The sequence below is a fragment of the Hippocampus guttulatus genome, chromosome 12, assembly GCF_054856545.1.
Source record: "Hippocampus guttulatus isolate MCC_2025c chromosome 12, RoL_Hgut_1.0, whole genome shotgun sequence".
Classification (NCBI taxonomy): domain Eukaryota; kingdom Metazoa; phylum Chordata; class Actinopteri; order Syngnathiformes; family Syngnathidae; genus Hippocampus; species Hippocampus guttulatus.
Window position 1 is genome coordinate 8843823 of NC_141272.1, and position 20333 is coordinate 8864155.

The 20333-nt window shown below is 41.6% G+C and overlaps 1 protein-coding gene across 2 annotated transcripts in view; it reads left to right on the top strand.

Annotated features, from left to right (window-relative positions):
• The window catches only part of pitpnm3 (PITPNM family member 3), a 61318-nt gene that overhangs the window by 369 nt on the left and 40616 nt on the right, over positions 1-20333 (top strand). For both annotated transcript variants that reach the window (XM_086124803.1, XM_086124804.1), the window contains exons 2-3: positions 70-547; positions 8830-8925. In XM_086124803.1, coding sequence (XP_085980929.1) covers positions 523-547; positions 8830-8925 — 121 coding nt within the window. In that variant the 5' untranslated portion in view covers positions 70-522. The remainder of the gene's footprint in view (positions 1-69; positions 548-8829; positions 8926-20333) is intronic.

A 20333-nucleotide genomic window follows, 5' to 3' on the forward strand; every position in this document is an offset into this window, starting at 1 on the left:
ATTAGAAACGAGCCTCCGGCATTCAGGGACCTGTGAAATTCGTGCTTTTGTTTGTTTTCATCGCGGCAGTTTTAGTGGCGGTCACCGCCAGGGAGAAGGACGCCCTTCAGCCGACTCGGACGGGCGCACTGCAGGAGGCAGTGGCGCTCCAGACCAGCTCTCGGTTCCTTTCTTCTGGAGTCATAAAACGTGGTGGAGGGAGGAGGAAGAAGAGCTGCTGGGTGGCAATGTGAGCCAAGTCTGCACAGAGACAACAAACCCTCCCCAAAGTATGCGCGGCGGCTGCGGTGAAGCGGGTGCGGGCGGGGGCGGGTGGACGTTTCGCTTGACACAGGTGGATGCGGAGCGAGAAGCGCGGCATCAGATCGCCGCGTGAGGAGGCGCATCGGGCGGCTGCGGCGTCAACATCGCGTCGGTGTGCTCCCGGAGCGTTTTTTGGAAGCGCTGCGCATCGCTCGCCCTCTTCGTTTTAGTGATCGACGAGTCGAGTGAAGAGGAGGACATCTCTGTGCGGAGGACAGCATGTCTCAGGAGGCGAGGGGAAGAGGTAAGAGAAACATCTGCATGCGTGCCCGCCCTGTGTGCTGTGTGAACAGGTACCGCCACGGTGTGCCTCAATCTGCTGGAATGTGAACACCTCGCTGTGTGCTTCTAACGTGTTCTGCTCAAATGCGAGGGAATTTCAGGTTAGTCAAGGAGAAGTAGCAAAGAGAGTACGCTGGATACATTTTTTTCTTTTCTTTTGATCCCATTTGAGTTAAGTGCAATTTAGTCCCTGTCGTGGTAGTGTTTGTTACAAGTAACGTTGTCATCCAGAGGTGAAGCACAATTTCGGTTTCTAGCCAGGGTTAAGGTTTCAAATTAAGCTTTCAAGGTAAGGTTGTAGCTTCAAATCAGGGTTATGGTTTGGAGGTGCCGTTAGGGTTTTAAATCAGGGTTTGAAGGCAAGGTTAGGGTTTCAAATTAGGATCTCAAACCTGTGTAGGGTTTTAAGCAAATCTTAGAGCTTGAATTATGATTCCATGTCAGATTTAGAATTTCAAATGAGAGTTTCGTGTTGTATTTTTTAGGACAGCGTAAGCTTTCAAAGTAGGGTTTTAATAACGTTGAGGATTTTGAAACATTTGACTTTTAAACTCTGGTTTAGGGTTGCAAGCCATGGTTAGGCTCTTAAATTATGGTTCCAAACAAGGCATATAGTTTCAAATGAGAGTTTCAAGGCTGGATAAGTTTTCAAACCACAATACAGTGACAATCTTAAGACGAGGTAAGAATTGGTGGTTAAGATTTCGAACTATGTCTCAAACCGAGGTTGGTATTTAAAGTTCCAATCATGATTTATGCTTTTGAAGAAGGGTTTCCAGGCAGGGTTTGAAATGCCAAATTCAAGTCTGGGCTAGGCTTTAAAATTAGGGTTTCAACTGAGTGATTATTTTACTCCAAGTGAGGTTATCTTTGTTCATCTATTAATGCCAGCACCGTTTAGTGACAGGCACAACAATTATATGCTCTCCCACCATATGGCAGAAGGTACATGTAACCTGTAAAGCCACCAGTTGCCATTCACCCTGATAAATAGCCTTCTGTTTAACTAAACTGCCCTCAATCTCACATGCACTGAAATGCTAAACTGCAAATGGTCATTTATGTGCGAAGACACAGACATGCCAATGTGACGGAAAGCACCAAACGCTAAGTAGTTTTTCCCGTAACATGTTGTGATTGTTTCGGAATATTATTATTTTAGTTCTCCCTCTCGGCTCACATTGCAAGGCTCGGGAGGGGGGAACACAGCAGTCACGGACCGATCAGGAACGAGAACCCCCATTTTTTTCATGTCAGGACAGTGGATACCAACATACTTTGGGTTCAGCACCTGCAAATTCACATATTCAAAATTGTATTCCTTTATTTCTCCACAATATTTTAAAAGATGTCTTCATATTTTTTGGTGGGGGATTTCCTTCTCCCTTTTGCCCCCCGTTTTTTTTTTTTTTTTTGCGTATTGAAAGTTTATCAGCGTTAGTTGAAGAATTCTATGGGTTTAAAAAAGAAAAAGTTGTTGCCTGCAGCACCAGGACAGTATTAATATGACTTGTTAGGATATTCTGGCTAATGTTAGCATATTTTTATCGTAAAACAATGGCTTTGTCTTTGCTTCTTTCTTGGGTGATGTGCCCAAATTATCTTTCTGCCTAGACAGAAGTGACCTGCTTTTAATGAGAGATACGGTAATTACATCATGCTAGTGCAGTTTTATGAGGAAAGAGATGAAGATGACATAATATCGACCGCCTCGAGTGCTTTGCCATGTTTTGCTCAAGGCACTGGTGAACCTCCTCTTTATAACCCTTCTAATTTATAGACTGCCCAATATTTGGGGGGTGGGGGGGGTAATACACTCACAATCTTTTTACTTCCATTTTTGTTGGTTGAAACTTGCAAAAAAATATCATAGTGTAGTTGTTGTCACGTTGGTCAAACACATGAAAGGTCCCCAGTTCGAAACTGGGTGGAAACAATCGGGCCGATCTTGGCGGCCCCGTGGTTGACTGGTTAGCACGTCCGCCTCACAGTGCACAGGTGCAGGGTTCGATTCTGGCTCCGTGTGGAGTTTGCATGTTCCCCAAATGCCTGTGTGGGTTTCCTCTGGGTACTCCGGTTTCCTCCCACAGTCCAAAAACATGTGTGGTAGGTTAATGGAACACTCTAAATTGTCCCTAGGTGTGACTGTGAGCGCGAATGGTTTTTTGTCTATGACTGCCCTGCGATTGGCTGGCAACTGGTTCAGGGTGTCCCCCGCTGACTGCCCGAAGACAGCTGGAATAGGCTCCAGCACGCCCGGGACCCTCGTGAGGATAAGCGTATCAGAATATGGATGGATGGATGTTGACACTTACTTACTTTTTGCTTGGGATGGCTACCCACATTTGAGCATGACTATGTTTTGTCCAGAGCCCTCAAATGACTAGCTATGGCCCTGGACTGAGCCAGCCATAATGTAATTAGCGGCTCGTGCACTGATGACGAAGTCAACTAGTAGCTGGGAGAACAATGGCTGTTCAAGACCATTTTTTTCAGACTGATACCAGGATGAGTAGTCATTGTTTAAGTGCTCAAAATTCCGAGTACTGATACCTTTAATACTTTTGATATATAAAATGTAATTGAACACAATGACCATAATTATGAAGGAAAACCTTTATTTCGGACGCAGATGTTGATTCTCCGATGTGTCAAACTGCTACAGTATAGCATCAATTATTGCCGAGGAGGACTTAAACAACTTTTTTGCCTTAAGTATCATGGTTGGTATCGGCAGGATACCGATATCAGGTATTGGTACTCACCCATCCCGAGCGAGGAATAATGTCTTAACACAGTGATCATCAGTACTTCATACACAGTAATATGCTTATAAGTCAGCATGCTGCACAGAGATAACCTCACTCGGCATTGTGGCTTTTTTTCCCTCAATTGGTAAAAAGGGGATTGGTGAGGTGGATGATGCAAACACTGGACAACATCGCGTCTGCTATTGTCATCTTGGCAAACGCATATCACAAGTATCCAACAACTACTTTTGCTTGTTTTCCTGCTTGGGCAATATAACTCGTAGTTTTTTCAAAATATCCAGAACAATCAGTGTTACGGGCGACAACGAGTTCAGTGGTTTCCGTAATAAAATCTGTCACATTTGGAAGCATTTGGATCAAAATGAAAGGCTCGGCTTTCACTCTTTCACTCAATGGTACATGAAATTAAAACCTGCTTTTAGCAGGTTTATGTCATTATGTGAAAACAAAGTCGACCTTCTTATCTTTTTTTGGTGACTAATCGGCACTCGGTAGCATCTCCTGAGGCCATAGCTCATTTGTTTAGTCAATATGTCAGCCAACAACAAATAAGATTAGCTTTTCTTTCCAATTTGCTCACAGTCATCTCTGTCATCGGTGCAGCTCCTCCTCCCTCTCACTTCAACTTAATAGTGTGAGTAATAGCCCCCCTGAGCATTTTATATTCCTGGTATTAAATGAAAAGCCATCAATCTGGAAGTTTTCCTTTTTATTTGTCTCCCAATTGAATAATCGGGCATGGACTTGTTGTTCTGTTATGCGGCTGGCTAAAAATAGCAGCACCTATAAACCCCCGTCCTCCGTCTGTGTTATGAATGCTAAAGTGCCACTTCCGCTAGACATTGCTTGTCGCTGTCTCGTCGTATATGGTAAATTGCATTGCATTGTATGGTATTGTCCTGTTCAACAGGCAGCTGCCATTGAGCTAATGCCTTCCGTCGATGAGCTTTGCTGCATCGTGGTTGAGCACAAAAAGCAACCTTAATTGTAACTTATTGGATTTATGTCATGGTCAGGCCTCGTTGTCTGCTCGCCAATGTTTCAGGTCAAGGCGATGGCAGGGGAGTGACACACTGGTATTGCCTTTTTTCTTGATGGATGGATGGTGGGATCATGGATGGCTGTGTCTATGATGGGATGGATAGATGATTCGTTGGGTTAATGTATGGTTTTAGATGGGTGGGTGGTGTGATGGATGAGTAGGTTGGTGGATAGATGGGTTGGATGAATGAAGGGTTGATGATTGATGGGTGGGTAAATGGATGGGGTGAAAAGGTGCTGAGCGGCGCGAGGCTTTTCACCACATTCAGCCGACCGATGCGACTCCAATCTGTGAATCTCGTGGAGAATAAAGGAGACAACGTATTGTTTTTCTTCCATTCTCTTTTGATTGAGAGCCCACATTTTAGTTTGTTTTTTTTTTACACAGAAAATTGGGCATAAACGACCGCAAATGGCAATATTATTATTCCTCCTGTATTTTACCCATTCTGCTCAGCATCTTAGTGATGTCGTATCAGTAGTCTTTATGGTCTTGAGGGGACAGATGGAGAGAAAACAGACGGAGAGACGGCAACGGCAACTCATGTCGGGACTTTGTTGGGATTCAACAAGGAGAAAATGGAGCATTAAAAACTAACGAAAGTCACCTGTTGGGAACCAAGCAATCAACAAGAAGAAATGATCAAAAAGCACCTGTTGGAACTGAGCTGGCAATCATGGCATAGACAAGGTGGAAAAGAGAGCAAAAGGCAACAGCAACACCGGTTGAAACTTGATTGGGGAGCTTTAGATTCACAAGGAGAGAAGCAACAACTATAACAGCACCAGGTTTGGGGCTAAAAAAAGGAAAGTGGAGAGTTTGAAAATCATAAAATAACACTTGTTGAAACCTGGCTGGAGAATCTGAGTGTCAACAAGGAGAGTGAAAAGGGAGCACCAACAACATTCAGTTGGCTTGAATGAGTTTTTAGACCGGGGGGGGGGGGATGTTTCATTATTAATTTTTAAAATCAGTTATTTGTTTTATTAATTATATAATGGTGTATTTGGAGAATGCAAGATAAAAAAAAGTCACTGTTATGTAGCAAAGTACAATTCCCAAATGCCTGTTTGAGCTTTCTTTACATACCAAAATAAATACAGTTAAAATAAACCGCAAAAGCTCATGTATGAAATTAAGTGACAAAGATGTCAACAAAGAACATTTTCGCTACAATAGTTTTAGTTCGTTTTAAGAATGGAGCACGTACTTTCAATTCGTTCTGGGGTTTTTTTCAGCACTTTTCAGCATTTTTTTAAAATATATATTTTTCTCTTTCTCATTTCAAAATTTTTGCTTTGTTTTGAGTTAGTTTTTATCACCAATAATATTTTTGGTTGTAACATGGTTATGAAAGTAAGAGAGACCAAAAAGTATCAATAGAACATGGTTGTAAAAACAGGGGGCAAAAAAGAAAGACGAGCAACACCTGCAAAGTCCTGCGGATACAAGAGGAGGCACGAGAGCAAAAGTCAACCAAAACAGATCTGGCTGAGGAACATGTGGACAAACCATGTGAAAAGAACCCCCCCCCCCCCCCCAAAAAATCATAATCAGGGACAGAAGACCCGTTGTTGCCGCTTGGAGGTCCTCATATAAACAAGAGAGAACAAAAAGCAGCAACAAGTACTGCTGTGACCTTCACTGGAGTCGTGCCTGAGCGCGCACGCTATTGAAAGTGACAACCACAGTGGACAAAGCCACAACAAACGCAAAACGGCGAACACAACCCAAATGTGGGCCGTTGGCAGCGAGGCAAATTCAAGCGACGAACACAAAGAGCGAGCCTGTCACCCGCTGCCGTAGTGAGGATGGATTTCGTCCAGCCTAATGGCGTTATCGTGCATGCTAGCGTGTGTGGTCGTGTTATAGCGCGTGTGATCATGTGTGTGCGCCACTAATTAGATTTTTTGGGATGGCAGATTAATCCGATCGCTGCCTCTCATCAACTGCAGCAATTGATTGTGCCACGATTAGTTTTGATTGAATTGGAGGGGCGAGCTATTAATAGAAAGTTTTGGCGACTCACCAATGCGAGTATCGTCATCCAGTCAGCTCTGTCCATTCTCTGCTGCTTTCAAAGGCTCTTGCCAAGGGACTCCTTCAAGAAGAAGAACAACATGGGAACAGTCTCATGTGTAATCGTGCTGAGTCATGCCACACCCCAGACACGATTATTCCCAAATTCAATATGTTAAAGAGAACGAGTTTTGTTCAAATAAGGTCCCACCTGAAATTTCTGTGTAATATCACAAGAACATTTGAGTTCTTGAGGGGGAAAAAAGTTGTAATATTACAAGTGGAAAAAAAATCTGAGCTCTGAGGAAAAAAAGGAATAGGAGGAAAAACATTGAATGTTGGAGTTCTATGAGAAAATAATTTTGTACGGATATAAAGATTGTGTAATATCAAAAAGTTAAAAGCTCCTCTTTTTTTCTGCCTTTCCTCATCCAACATGAGGGGAAAAAAGTGATCATTTTACAGTTATAAAATTGAAATTTGACAAGAAAAAAAGCTTTATGAAGTTGTATTGCTACAAGGAAATAGTTATAATATGCGAGGAAAAAAAGTTTGCATTATGTAATATAAGAAAGCCTGAACCCAACAAGAAATGTGATTATTTTAATATTCAGCAGTGTACTGTAAGTGTAAAATGTAACCGCAAAAAAAAATCACAATTTTATGCGGAAAATATTCCACTTTTATTTGAGTTACAATATTAATTTAGTCACTTTTTTAATATCAAAATTGTTGCATTTTGATATTATGTTGCTGGGGAAAAAGTTGCAATTTCACAAGAGGAAATTTGTTTTGTGATGTAAACTGTGAAACATTAGGTTCAAAAAGTTTAAATCTTACAAGTTGTACCGCATGGAACGAAATAAATTGTACCCAAGTAAATGTTTCAAAACAAACCATTTTACAAGATTGAACGCAAATGCATTCCCTTAAAAATGAAATACAAATGCTCTGGACTGCATTAAAAAAATGTGTCGGCCACTGCCTCATAATTCACCGTTTGAACATTTAATTCATTTTCCTCCATGCAAGACTTGAGTTACATGTCCCGCACTGTGAATCATTGTTTTAGATGACGCAAAAATTCTGCAACCAGCTGAGAATTGAATGTTTGGTGCATCCATCTTTTCATTTGAAAGCAGAATGAGTTCCAGGCGTTTATTGAACTGTTTTATTGTATCCAGTGCACGCACATGCTGCAGGCAATCAATAGAAAACACCCACTGTGTGTTATTTTTGGGCCATTGTCACCATCACAAATGTCACGTGTTGTTCAACATTTGTTTCTTTCAAGCTTTTCCTTTCGTAAGTACACACAAACAAGGGTAGTCATAAAAGAGAAACATCACGAGAGCCAGTGCTGAACATTGATTTAATTTAATCTATTTCCAACCTAAACACTTTTTATTGCTCTCTCTTGTTATCCGCGCTGAATGTTAACCTTTCTGTAAAGTGCTCTGTTAAAGGTGCAGCTATTGTGAAAGCGCAATATCAATACAAATGTATTGTGCTAATGACATGCTGTATAATAAATCTGTCTGAAACGCAAAACATTTTTCTGTCCAACCATCTTTCCCCATTGAAATGAATGGAGAAGCCATTAATCCGTTCCAGTGCCCCTTCCTCCCACCCAAAAAAATCCCCCAAAACAAAACTGCAGTCTTTTGTAACGTGTTTTAAGAAAAATAGTACAGTAATCCCTCGTTTATCGCGATTAATGGGGACCAAAACCACCCGCGATAAACGAAAATTAGCGAAGTAGCGAGCAATAAACATATACAGGTAAAAAAAACAAAAAACATATATTTTTTCTAAAGCCCGCAAAAAGTCCTCAAACGGTCCGCGAGAAGCTGCAAAACAACAGCGAGTCACATAGGGAATTTCTCCATTGCGAGACTAATAAAGGTTTTCTTATCTTTTCTTATCTTATAGAGCAACATATACAGTACTGTACTCCATGTATATGGAAAAAAAGATTTTTATTTTTTTTTATGAATATGTTTGAAAAAATCCACGATGCACTGAAGCCGCGATAAACGAACCGCGAAATAGCAAGGGATCACTGTATACCATCATATGATACTTTATAAAAACATGCAATATTTAAATGGAATGTTGAACAGTTTGTGCATCGTGATTTTGAACTTCAATACCCATTGACATTGTCACCCTTGTGGTGTGCATGCCTTGGCCACCAGGGGGCAGTATAATACAAACATATAAAATACACAAAGAAGAGTCTCACAACTAAGTGACTCAGCAAGCTGCATTAAAATGAGTCATTTTTTGCATTGGACGAAGAATAAGTACCTGTGAATATTGTTAGATTATCAATCTGTGTTGTTGCAATGTTTATGTTGAGATATCCGTCGCTTAAATGATCCATGTGTTTGTGTTTGTGTGAACCCAAAGGTTCGTCACGCAAGCACAGCGCCACCCACTGGTGTCTGCAGAATATTGCGCAGGAATCTGTGGACAGCTCTGATGAAGAGTTCTTCGACGCCCGAGGTTAGTGTTGCCCTTTATTTCATCCCACTGTCTTTTGCTTCTTTTTTTGCAAAGTGTGTGCCAAAAAGGTAGTTAGCTATTAATCCCATCGATTAAAGGGCCTAGATTGCATTCAAGTTTAATCTTTCCACAGTTAGCTACAGGCATATATAGATCCAGCCATCATTATCTGAGCCGCTTTATCCTCACCGGGGGGTTACGGTTGCGCTGGAGCCTATCCCAGCTGTCATCGGGCTGTAGGCGGGGTAAACCCTTAACTGGTTGCCAGCCAATCGCACGTCTATCGACGGCTTTGACAATAAACAGAAACAAAGCTAACGACATCAGTGGCACGCACGGTAATTTAGCACAGCGTACCGCAGAGGAGGATTTGCGTGGCCGGTGATGAAGCTGGAGGCGGGGAGAGAGAGCCACGTGGGATATTTACACTGTCGATGGGATGCGAGTGCACTTCGAGGCTAATTGACGTCGTTAAAGGAAGACATTAATTCAGGGAGATGGCTGGAATGATCGGCTAAGGAAAACCTTGGGAAGTTGAGCGATTTCAGGGAGGAAAGTTTGTGGGTTTGAATGATTGCATTCAATGAAATGTCTTTCATATTCACAAGCTATTGTGGGCTTTAGCTTGAAATGAACCAACGGCAAAGCGGAAAGCAAACATGTTCATATTTAAAGCTGCGGAAAGGGATCAACATTTTCGCATATTTTTTCATGAGAAATAATATTTTTCCAAAATATGGCAATGTCAAAATTTTTCAAATTATTTCTCATTTAAAAAAATATTAGATTTTTCTTTATTTTCAAGAAAAAGTACCGGTAATCTTTTGAGAATAAAGTCAGATTTTTTTTTTTAAAGACAAAAAAGTCAGAATTTATAATTTAAGTCACATTTTTCTTGACAACAAATGTGTGCAATTTGAATTAAGGCAGATTTTTTTTTTTCTTCCCCAAAACATTTTCTTTGGGACAGTTGCACTGTTCAAAGGCGCAATCAAAAAAATGTGCCAAAAAAAAAGACATTATTTACAAAGGTAAAGTTGCACTTTTCTGAGATATGTGGTTGGTCTCATTCTGAGGAAAATGTCACGATTTTAATATAATTTAATAAGTACTGTAGATGGTATTTTATTTATTTATTTTTAAGAGAAGTTGAAATCTTATGAGTTAAAAGTTAATTGTCCACATTTGTTTTCAGGATAAATCGGCACTATGATAAAGCCTAAAAATAAGACATTTAACAAGATTGAAGTGTTATTTTTCAAGTTGAAAAGCCAGAATCCTAGGATATGAGAAAGATCTCAACATGATTCTTTGTATTGATTTGAGTGTGACGTCTTTGTAGATTGGACTGAAAAACGGCATAGCAAATGGAGCTCGATGTATGGACTAACGCCGAATATGAATGCCTTTCCTGAATGTATACGCAGTCGGGGAAGGATTTTTCAATCATGAAATCTGAAATCAATTTTGTCAGGGCAAAGACGTAGCATGCCAACAATGACATTTAAATGGTCCGTCGCTTTCTATGTTTAGAGACACTTTAAGGCCGCAGCGACAAAACTGATTAAAGTCGAGCTCAACGTACTGTGACAAACTTTGTGCTCTCAAGATAACGACTGCACTCATGCATGGTTTTTTCACAAGTAAAAATTGGCATCATGAAATTTTAACCATACAGACAATATTTTAAACCATATTGATATTCTTAGCTGTCCAAAAAGTCTTTGCAGATACTCAACCTTTTAATATGAATACTGTATGTTGAAAATACTTCATCGTTCTTTCAACTCTCTGTTAATGACCAAGCAGTAGCAGGCAACATGTTTACGCTGTGCTTATTTTATAAGAATAGAGCTTTTTGTAATGGGGACATTAATTTTTTTTGTTGTTTTTTTTGGACAGAGTTGACTATTAGTCTTTTTTTTTTCAAAAAGTATTTCTTATTTATTTAGACAAAAAATGGGAAGCTGAAAAGTCTTGATTGTATGAGGATGGTCTTATTTTGATTTATAAGCCGTAGTCTATTATGAAAAACATTTCAAATCAATAAAGTTGCATTTAGCAAGATTTGAAAGGGTTTGTAATCTGATAACAATGACGACATTTTTGCTGCCTGAAAATATTCATTGTAATCTTATAAGAATGGTCATATTTATTCAATATCAAAAGTCATACTCTTCCAACAACATTGATTTAAAAAAAAATTGTAATCCTAAAACAAGAACATATTTTTTCCTGGAACAGTTATTAAAAAAATAGTAACGATGGTTACAAGCGTCCTTCCATTTTCCGATCCGCTTATCCTCACAAAGTTTGCGGGGCGTGCTGCAGCCAAACCCAGTCGTCTTCGGGAAGTAGGCGGGGTACACCCTCAACTGTTTGCCAGCCAATCGCAGTGCACACATCGACAAACAACCATCCACGCTCACAATTACACCTAGTGGCAATTTAGAGTGTTCCATAAACCTGCATGCATGTTTTTGGAATGTGGGAGGAAACCGCAGTACCCGGAGAAAACCCACGCAGGCACGGGGAGAACATGCAAACTCCACACAGGAAGGCCGGAGCCTAGAATCGAACCTTGCACCTCTGCACTGTGAGGCAAACATGCTAACCAGTCAACAACCATGACGCCCGAATTTGGAAGCAATTGGAAAAAATATCTAGGACAAGTTGGTCTTTGAGGACCTGTGGAAATTGCCAAAATGCCTCTAAAATGGCCTCTTAGACCTATTTGCGTCTGAGTGTTGTTGTGCAGCAGTAGTCCCCAACCACCGGTACCGGGCCTCTGCCTGTTTGGGACCGAGCCGTAAGCCACTTTTTCTTCATCAGACGTGGCGGAATTGTTTTTTTTTGTTTGTTTGTTTTTTTCTAAAAGACCCAGAGAAATTGAAAGAATGACGCTCCAAAGCAAAATGTTTGTTTTCAGGATTTACATCGTGAGACTTTTTTTTTGTAGGTCCACTTCTGATCGACATGCCTGCCAAATATCATGTTGCTAAGTGAAACTGCCTCCAATTACTGAATTAAATTGTTTTAAAGGACTTGGAAAAATAACAACATGACACTAAAAGGGCTGCTTCGAACCGTCTTTTTGTGTTTCTGGCATGGCTTCATGAAACGTTGTTTTTTACTCATGATGATGGACAGCCCGCAAATTTCATGTTGCTCAGACAAACGGCCTTCAGCGGCTCACTTAAATATGTTTTTAAAGGACACCGAGAACTTACCAACATGACTTCTCAAAATGGACGTCTCAAACCAAAGTGGCTGCCTTCCTGTCTTTCCGCACGGGGCACGCAACGCTGCACAATGTTAACACTGCATTGTACATAGTTTACTTCGCTACGGCAAACACATATTCATATACCGACATAATTTCCAAGCGGCAGATTTCCTTTCACGCTCTGTCTGTCAATTCGCCTCATTATGCAAATGGATGCCATCAAATTCGGATTAACAATACGACGAATTTGTCAAGGACTTAACACCGATCGACATTGTGGAGATTGAATTGGCAGCCGCAGGAGGCCCTGGGGTGGCAGCTCATCAAGATCAAATATTAGCCCCGACTCAGCAGTATAAATAGTACGTGCAGCGACAAACGGCATGAAACGCCTCTTAAACTTTTTCTATACTGCACAGGAACAGATGCAAAATCCAATGAGAGCACACCACAAGAATGAGCTGACGCCTCGCTGCGTCCGGACAAATATTGAAAATTGTGTCTCACTGAGCAGCTGATGAAGATAAGATGCTGCCGTTGGCTTCGTGAAGCTGCTGTGAATGAAGAATACAATACACAGGAGAGCCAGACAAATGAATGTGCGCAGACAATCTGGAATTGCGTCATGTCTTATTCAATCTGATTTCTGAGGCCAAATAAATCACATTCTCACCTCCTACTTTTTGGGGTAAATTCAAACCCCCCCCCCCCAAGCCAATTTCACCTAGCAGCATGAACTTTGCTCGCCGTGTCAATGGCAAGTAGCCCCACAAAAAGAAATCTCTCGAAGCTAAAACAGAAAATGCACAGCAAGTGTGCCATTTTGGTTCAAAGTGGCACTTTACTTTTATTTACTTTTTTTTTTGGGGGGGGGGGCATCACCCAAAGCTAGTTTCACTTAGCCACATGAAATTTGGTAGGTGTGTTTAGCGTGAGTAGAAGTAACGAAAAATCTCATGCCTGAAAAGACATGGCAAGTCTGCCATTTTGGTTTGAAATGCCCATTTTTTGGATGATTTGGGCCATTTCGAACAGTCCTTCAAAGATAAACTCCTGCGAGAAAGTTTCTCTGTTCACTATCAAATTTGAACCACATATTCTGGGAAAAATTCATCCCCCGATGCCATTTTTAAAACATGAAATTTCATATCCATATCAATCAACAGTAGACATTAAAAAAAGTCTCTTGAAGTCATGTCAGAAAAGACACAGGAAGGAACTCAGTCATTTTGATTTGGCACTTCAGGGTCATTTTCACCATTACATGATTTGTTTAAAAAAAATCTCTTATAGATTTTGATTACAACTGAATTTGAACCATATATACAAGCCAGATAGATGGCACTAAAGTGTGACAAATTTCAGTTTTTGTGTGTTGGGCTGACCATGGCAACAAAATGTGATGACTCATCATAAAATGCAAAACAAGTAATAATTTGTGATTATTTTTTTGGGAACCCCCAGAGCCAGTTTCACTTCATAACATGCAATTTGGTGGACTTGTTTATTTTGAGTAGACACATTAAAAAAAAAAAAGTTACAAGAAGCTGAAAAAGCCATGTTTGTGTGATGATAGAGGATCCAAAAGCAGGAGATAACTCAAAGTAACAAAAGAGAAAACAAAAAACATGTCAGTAGCACTATGGCCGGACCCCGAGCGGTCGACTGGACAGTCCTTTTAACAGAAGAAAAGCTAATGACATGACGATACCGGGATCAGGCCTCCTCAGGTCCTGCGGGGTCCATTTTTGGTCAGTTATATTTATGCCATGCTGGAGGACCAAAAAAAAGCAGAGAGGCAGGAGATGCTCAACAAAATATATGAACAGAAACTCTCACAAAAGCACATTGGTAAATCCAAAACACAAAGTCCTGAAAACCCCAATGAACCAAAGTAACAAAACACATAACTATGACAAACAAAACAACACGTGACGGCAACCGAAACAAACAAATCAATAAACAAACATGACAGTTACACACCGATCCAACTCTGAGTCGTCGGCGTGACAGTCCGAAAAAGGCAAAACTCATGATGACCAGCAGGTGCGACGCTGGAGGAGAAGCCCTCGAGTGCAACTTGTTGGTCACAAACGGAACAGAACCATGACTGTAAACTATGAAACTAAATCGAATCGAAACAAACAGGATCATGACATGCAGGAAGTATGACATTCTGGTTTGAATCCTGCTCTGTCCCAGTCATATGCTGTTGTGTCCTTGGGCAAGACACTTCACCCACGCAGCCTCCGGTGTCACTCACACTTTTGTTCACCTTTTGTGTGAATGTTTGGCGGAGGGCTCGTCGACGCCTACTGGCAGCTATACTTCCGTCACTCTGCCCCAGGGCAGAACCTAATTTAGCACCATCAGAGTATGAATCTATGATCGCATGAATAATGTATCCACTGTGAAGCGTCTGAGTGTCCAGAAAAGCGGCATATAAAATTGCTGCATTCAATTCTTTTTATGATTTGAACATCCAAGGTAGACAGTCAGTGTATTTTTTTCCCCCTTCCACTTCATACTCAGAGTGAAGGTTAGCCAAGAGCCTATTCCTGCAGGCGTTTGCAAACAACACATTTGTGCACCGTGTACCTTCTCCAATCCAAACACTGAAAGAGAGCTTGAGGGGAAAGTCGTCATTGAACAAAATGTTCCAAACCTTGTAGAAATAGTGTTTGTCAAGAGACATTCAAACACATTCAAGCTTTTGTCCCTTTTTTTTTTTTTCGTCGTCATTCCTCATTGAAAGGGATTCTTTTCTCACTCTCGTATGTTGTAAATATACAGTGTGAGTTGAGGTGAGTTCGACCTAAGGACTGCGTTATCGAGGTGTGAATCGATACGGAGGAGCTATCGTGAGCTTATTCCTATAATGCTTCAACTCGTTTGGGATCGCTTCATGAAGGTGTCTTGTTTTTCGGGGACGAGGGTTGAATGACGCGAGCATTTATTTTTCCTGATTTGATTTCATAGAGTGTGTTGGCACCTAAATCATTTCAGAGCGGCAACTTCACTTTGCAAATTCACCTTTAGAGTTGAGTTAGTAGTGTTTAATTTCTGTGGTGTTGGCAAAAAGGCTTTGCAAATAAGCTTGCCCATCGGTGTCGGAAACCTGGCTCTGATCTAATTGGGTGAATTATTTAGTAGGTGCGCCTCAAAGTACAAGCACTAGAATTCACCTGGAATTCAGCCACTTGTGCTCGACTTCCTTTGCGTTTCAGGGAAAGGCCTTGACATTTTCTTGTGCCTGCTGTTATGTTAAACCTGTTCCCAGTATGAAATGTCCATTTGTGAAACTGCAGCGTAGGGGCCTTGTTGTTTGAGTCGTCATCTGACCTTGGGGAGCTGAGTTGTGACAGTTTTTTGTTCAACGGTGAGTCATCTAACTTTGCTGCTATGCTGAGCCCACATTGAATACAAAATAACGACAGATTTTCACAACTCGCCGTCAGTCATAAGTCGAGGATACATGGTTCTAATTTGGTTGCAATCGAACAAAATATGACAAGTTTGTCTTTGAAGGAGCATTGGAAATGGCCAAAATGACTCAAATGACAGCTTTTTACCAAAAGCTTGTGTCTTTTTAGGCCACTTCCTTCCTAAAAACCACTTCCGGGGGTTTAAAAAAAAATATTTTTTTTTGTGCGTCTACCCATGACAGATATAGCCGCCAAACCTTCATATTGAGTATGTATTCACATCTGCACTGCTTGGTCCATTTTAAACAGACCAGGGTTCATTTCCCACGCCGGCCCGGACCTTTTATGCAACTGTGACTACACACAAACAAATCCTGCTGCTACGGACGAGGCAGCTGGAGTGAGATCCTTTTTTTTTTTTTCTCAGGGGGTATTAGTGCAACTTCCAAACCTACTCGATGCAGTTCGCTACAGAACTGAATACAAACCACTGCCAATTCGCACCAAATACAGGATGCAAATGTCTTTTTGGGCTCAACAAGCTACCGTAGCCTGGCATCGTGGGAAATGTTAGCCCACAGTGAATGCTGATCATACGCGATCCGTCGTCTTTTGTGACTGCTGCTAGCATGTTGTGGGTCGAAGCACGCAGAGCACACACTCCTTCCGGTTACTGCATTTGCAGACGCCGTTCCAAAATTTTGAAAAATGGTGATCGCAAAATGTGCATTGAATGGCGGCTCCTGACACTCCAAATTATTTTGCAGCTTTAATAACAGCACCAATATGCACAGAACGCAGCACGTAGGAATTACGGGGTTTCCTCCATTTTTGGGTTTGCGCTTTTACCTTCATCCAATGGTAGCACCGATCGTCACACGCTATGATATGTTGACAGAATATAGTTGACTTGCAAAAAGTACAGTGTGAATACAAACCGCACCACACGAAAGGAAAAAAAAAATAAATATGCTTTTGCAAGCGGACCAAAATATTTTTGGTGCGAATACATACAGAGACTGGCTTTGGGGGAATAAATTTTTACCTAAGCGGCCCGGTAGTCCAGTGGTTAGCACGTCGACTTCACAGTGCGGAGGTACCGGGTTCAATTCCAGCTCCGGCCTCCCTGTGTGGAGTTTGCATGTTCTCCCCGGGCCTGTGTGGGTTTTCTCCGGGTACTCCGGTTTCCTCCCACGTTCCAAAAACATGCATGGCAGGCTGATTGAACACGCTAAATTGTCCCTAGGTGTGAGTGTGAGTGCGCATGGTTGTTCGTCTCTGTGTGCCCTGCGATTGGCTGGCAACCGGTTCGGGGTGCCCCCCGCCTACTGCCCGAAGACGGCTGGGATAGGCTCCAGCACCCCCCGCGACCCTAGTGAGGATTAAGCGGTTCGGAAAATGAATGAATGAATGAATGAATTTTTACCTAATACAGAGGTGCTATGAAGAGTCAATATATTTTGTTGCCTTGCTCATCCTAGATACAAAGATGACAGCCATCTTTGCAATCTGACATCATCCATTTGTCTGTACATGGTATGAATTTGTTTGCAATCAAACAAAATCTTTCATACAAGCATGTCTTTGATGGGACCCGTGATAATGGCCCGAAACGATCATAACATTTCCACTTTGAAGCAAACTGGAGGCCTTCCCCTGTCATTTTATGCATGTTTTTTTTAGTTTTTTTTTTTTAGTAGCTCTGCTTGTGATGCACATTCCAAATAATGGAAAACTTAGCACCTTGTGGAAATATGGCTGCAGGGTAAAGGTAATTACAGCTCTCTAGTGGCCGACTTAATCAGAGAATCACTGAGCAAGGCTATGATTTTTGAGGACACGCAAGCTGCTGTTGTGTTGGGAAGCTAGCAAAGCCATTGAAATACTGTTTTTATGGCTGCCATAAGCGTAATGGAGAGACTCAAAGCACCCCTTTATCCGCGGTGGCAGCAGCGTAATGACAGTTGGACTCCATCATGGGTATCGCGACTCTATCAGTGAAGAGGTTACATCATTGAAATGACTCTCTACCCAGGGGGGCCCCGCTAAAGAGGATGTGGACGCAAGTGTACTGTGAAATCACCAAGAAATAATACGACAATGTAGCAACTCTAGCGTATGCAGTATTAGGCCAGCTTTGGATGCTGGAATGACAATGTGTCTTTATTTCTTAGTCTCTTTATTAAGAACGGTACAAAATTGTCTCCTCACCGATGCATTTATTTCTTTTTATCATCTAGCTTTCCTTATTTGCTGAAATACTCACTTGTTAGCCTCGGAAAGTGAAAAAGAGTGAGGAGGAAAAAGTTTGGTAATAGGTCTTTCGAGCAGTACATTCGTTACGTTTTTTTCCTCTAGTCGCTAACGTTTATCATCATGAGAGAATGCCAAAGGCTGAGCTTAATGACATACTATTTGTGTGAAGTGCTAGCTAGTGTGCATTTGTTTACCCACGTGTGACGTCACGTCACTTTGTCCTTTCGTGTAATTTAGGCTTGTAATAATAGCTAATAATATTGATGTGTTAAATAAATAATCATACAACCGTCTTTCCTTTGATCATCTCTTTGCGGCGGCGGGTTTGTCAATTAATCGTGTTTTTTTTCCGCAATTTGAAGCATGCCTTGGTCCCTCCCTATCCTCTTCAAAAGCAAGAGTTCATGTACAACACACTTGTATGCTTACAGTTTTAAAACCCAAATTAATCCTGCCCTGGCCAAGTGTTGTGCTACAGTACATTTTTATATGTTGAATGTTGAATATTTTTTGCTGTTCCGGTAATTGAAACAAGGAAGTACCAAAAAAGAGTTGCAGTAGAGATATTCATGATATTGGAAAAAATACGCAAAATGTAAATGATACCTCTGATCGAATTACATAATGTCTCTCATCTTTATTGCATGGAATACATTGGCAAAAAATAAGACGCTTGTGCTTTTCAATGTTCATTACATTGATGAACAAAATATGGCTGTTTAAAAAAAAAAAAGAATAAGACAATTATGGAAAAACGGAATACTTTGTTGAAAGTAATACCTCTGAGCACAAACTCATTAAAGCCCGAAAGCTAATAGTTGTTCTCAGTAATGTGTAATGTATTGAGGCAATGAGGCCTTTTTGCTGTCTCATTGCCATTTCTTTGTAACCTTCACACATTACGAGCAAATCCTCCCATCTCATCTGATTGTGCGTCATCAGATGTGGAACAATGCTAAACAAAGGCTGTTGCAATAATTGCAACCCCCGCCCACAAGATGAGATCAAGGAATTTCCAGAAATTTTCCAGTTCGTTTAACAATCAGCCCCCCCCCCCCAACCCCCCGATCCCCTTTTCCTCCCTCCATACCCGCTCACTGCGAGCTGAGAGCTTGAAGGATGTCTCAGAATGTGTATATATATTTTTATTTTTCTTTACCAACTTCCCTCAACTTCCTTGCTCCTCACCGCCACTTCAAAGCATTTTCCCCTATTGCCTTTCATTTCCGAGGCTTCTGACAGCCTGCCTGTAATGGAAAAAAAAAAGCCCCCTAACAGCAGCCTCATCGATCAACGCTATATCTAAATTTGGCAAGATTGTCTTCCATGACAAGACGCTCCAAAACATATTATGGGCCTCTTTCCAGAAGTGAAGAAGCAGTCTGCCATTATAGTAATAGAAGCAATTTTTGACCAATTCCAACAGGTGGTACTTCAACCAACTTCCCCCCTCCTCCAATGGGATTATTTATCATGGCAGGAAGTGTGGAAGAAGTCTCAAGGATGTGTTTCCCAAAATAAATAGGAAGCCACTCCTGGGGCTGGGCAGATGAGCCCCAGAAGAAAAAAAGCAAGAAAAAGTCTCAAGGCCCCATTAGCTAAAATGGCAGGACATCCATTTTCGTTCTTCCAGACAAATAGGCCATGGTCACACGAAATTACAGGCACTGAAGAACTTTTTGCGCCACCGTATTCTTGCGTTGACTCTATACTCTCGCGCATCAGTGGCCTGGCAATTTAGGGGAGTGTCTTCGTGATTGATGCCAGGAGCTGCAGTCTGTTGGTCTAAAATTGAGCGTCTGGGTGTGAGTTGGCAGCCGGCGCCACCTTCTTGCGAGTGTTTTCCTTTTGTACTTATGCTTGGCTTTTTATTTTGTTCATTATATGGCTCAAAGTGCGTTGATGACATCGGCTGTTCTTGTCCATCAGAAAGGGCAAAGTGGCTTGATTAGCGTAAATACCTTTGCTCCATTTGCTTTCTCTGACTGGATTTGCGCAGTCTTGGCGGAAAACTTATTGGGTCTGAAGTAATTGCAGTCACTGCCAAGTCGTCCATCTAGCAGGGCTCCAGAGACTACACAAACAAGTTTATATCGATCAAAGTCCGCACAATGGACAAAAATCCATCATTTCATCCATCATGTAGATCCCAAGTCTGTTGACAGCCACATTGAGGCACCCTGCCTCCGTCAGGACACTCCAAATTGCCCCCCCCCTCATCCAAAGATTGAGTGAAGTGCATTCACTTTGCATTCGCCCACTGACCAAATACTGATCCAATAGCTGGTAACAAACGCTGACCATTTGAGCCCGCGCTGCGCGATCCAAACGGACAGCACGTCGGCGTATGTGGGAGGAAGAGTGAGAAATGAGAGAATCTGTCATTTTTCTGCCCCCTTCTGCTCTCCCACCACCATTTCATGACTCATCCAGAGCCTGCTGACAAAAACACTCCGACCACTCGAACCGGCTCCGCATGTCCTTGTGCTGTAAGCCTCACA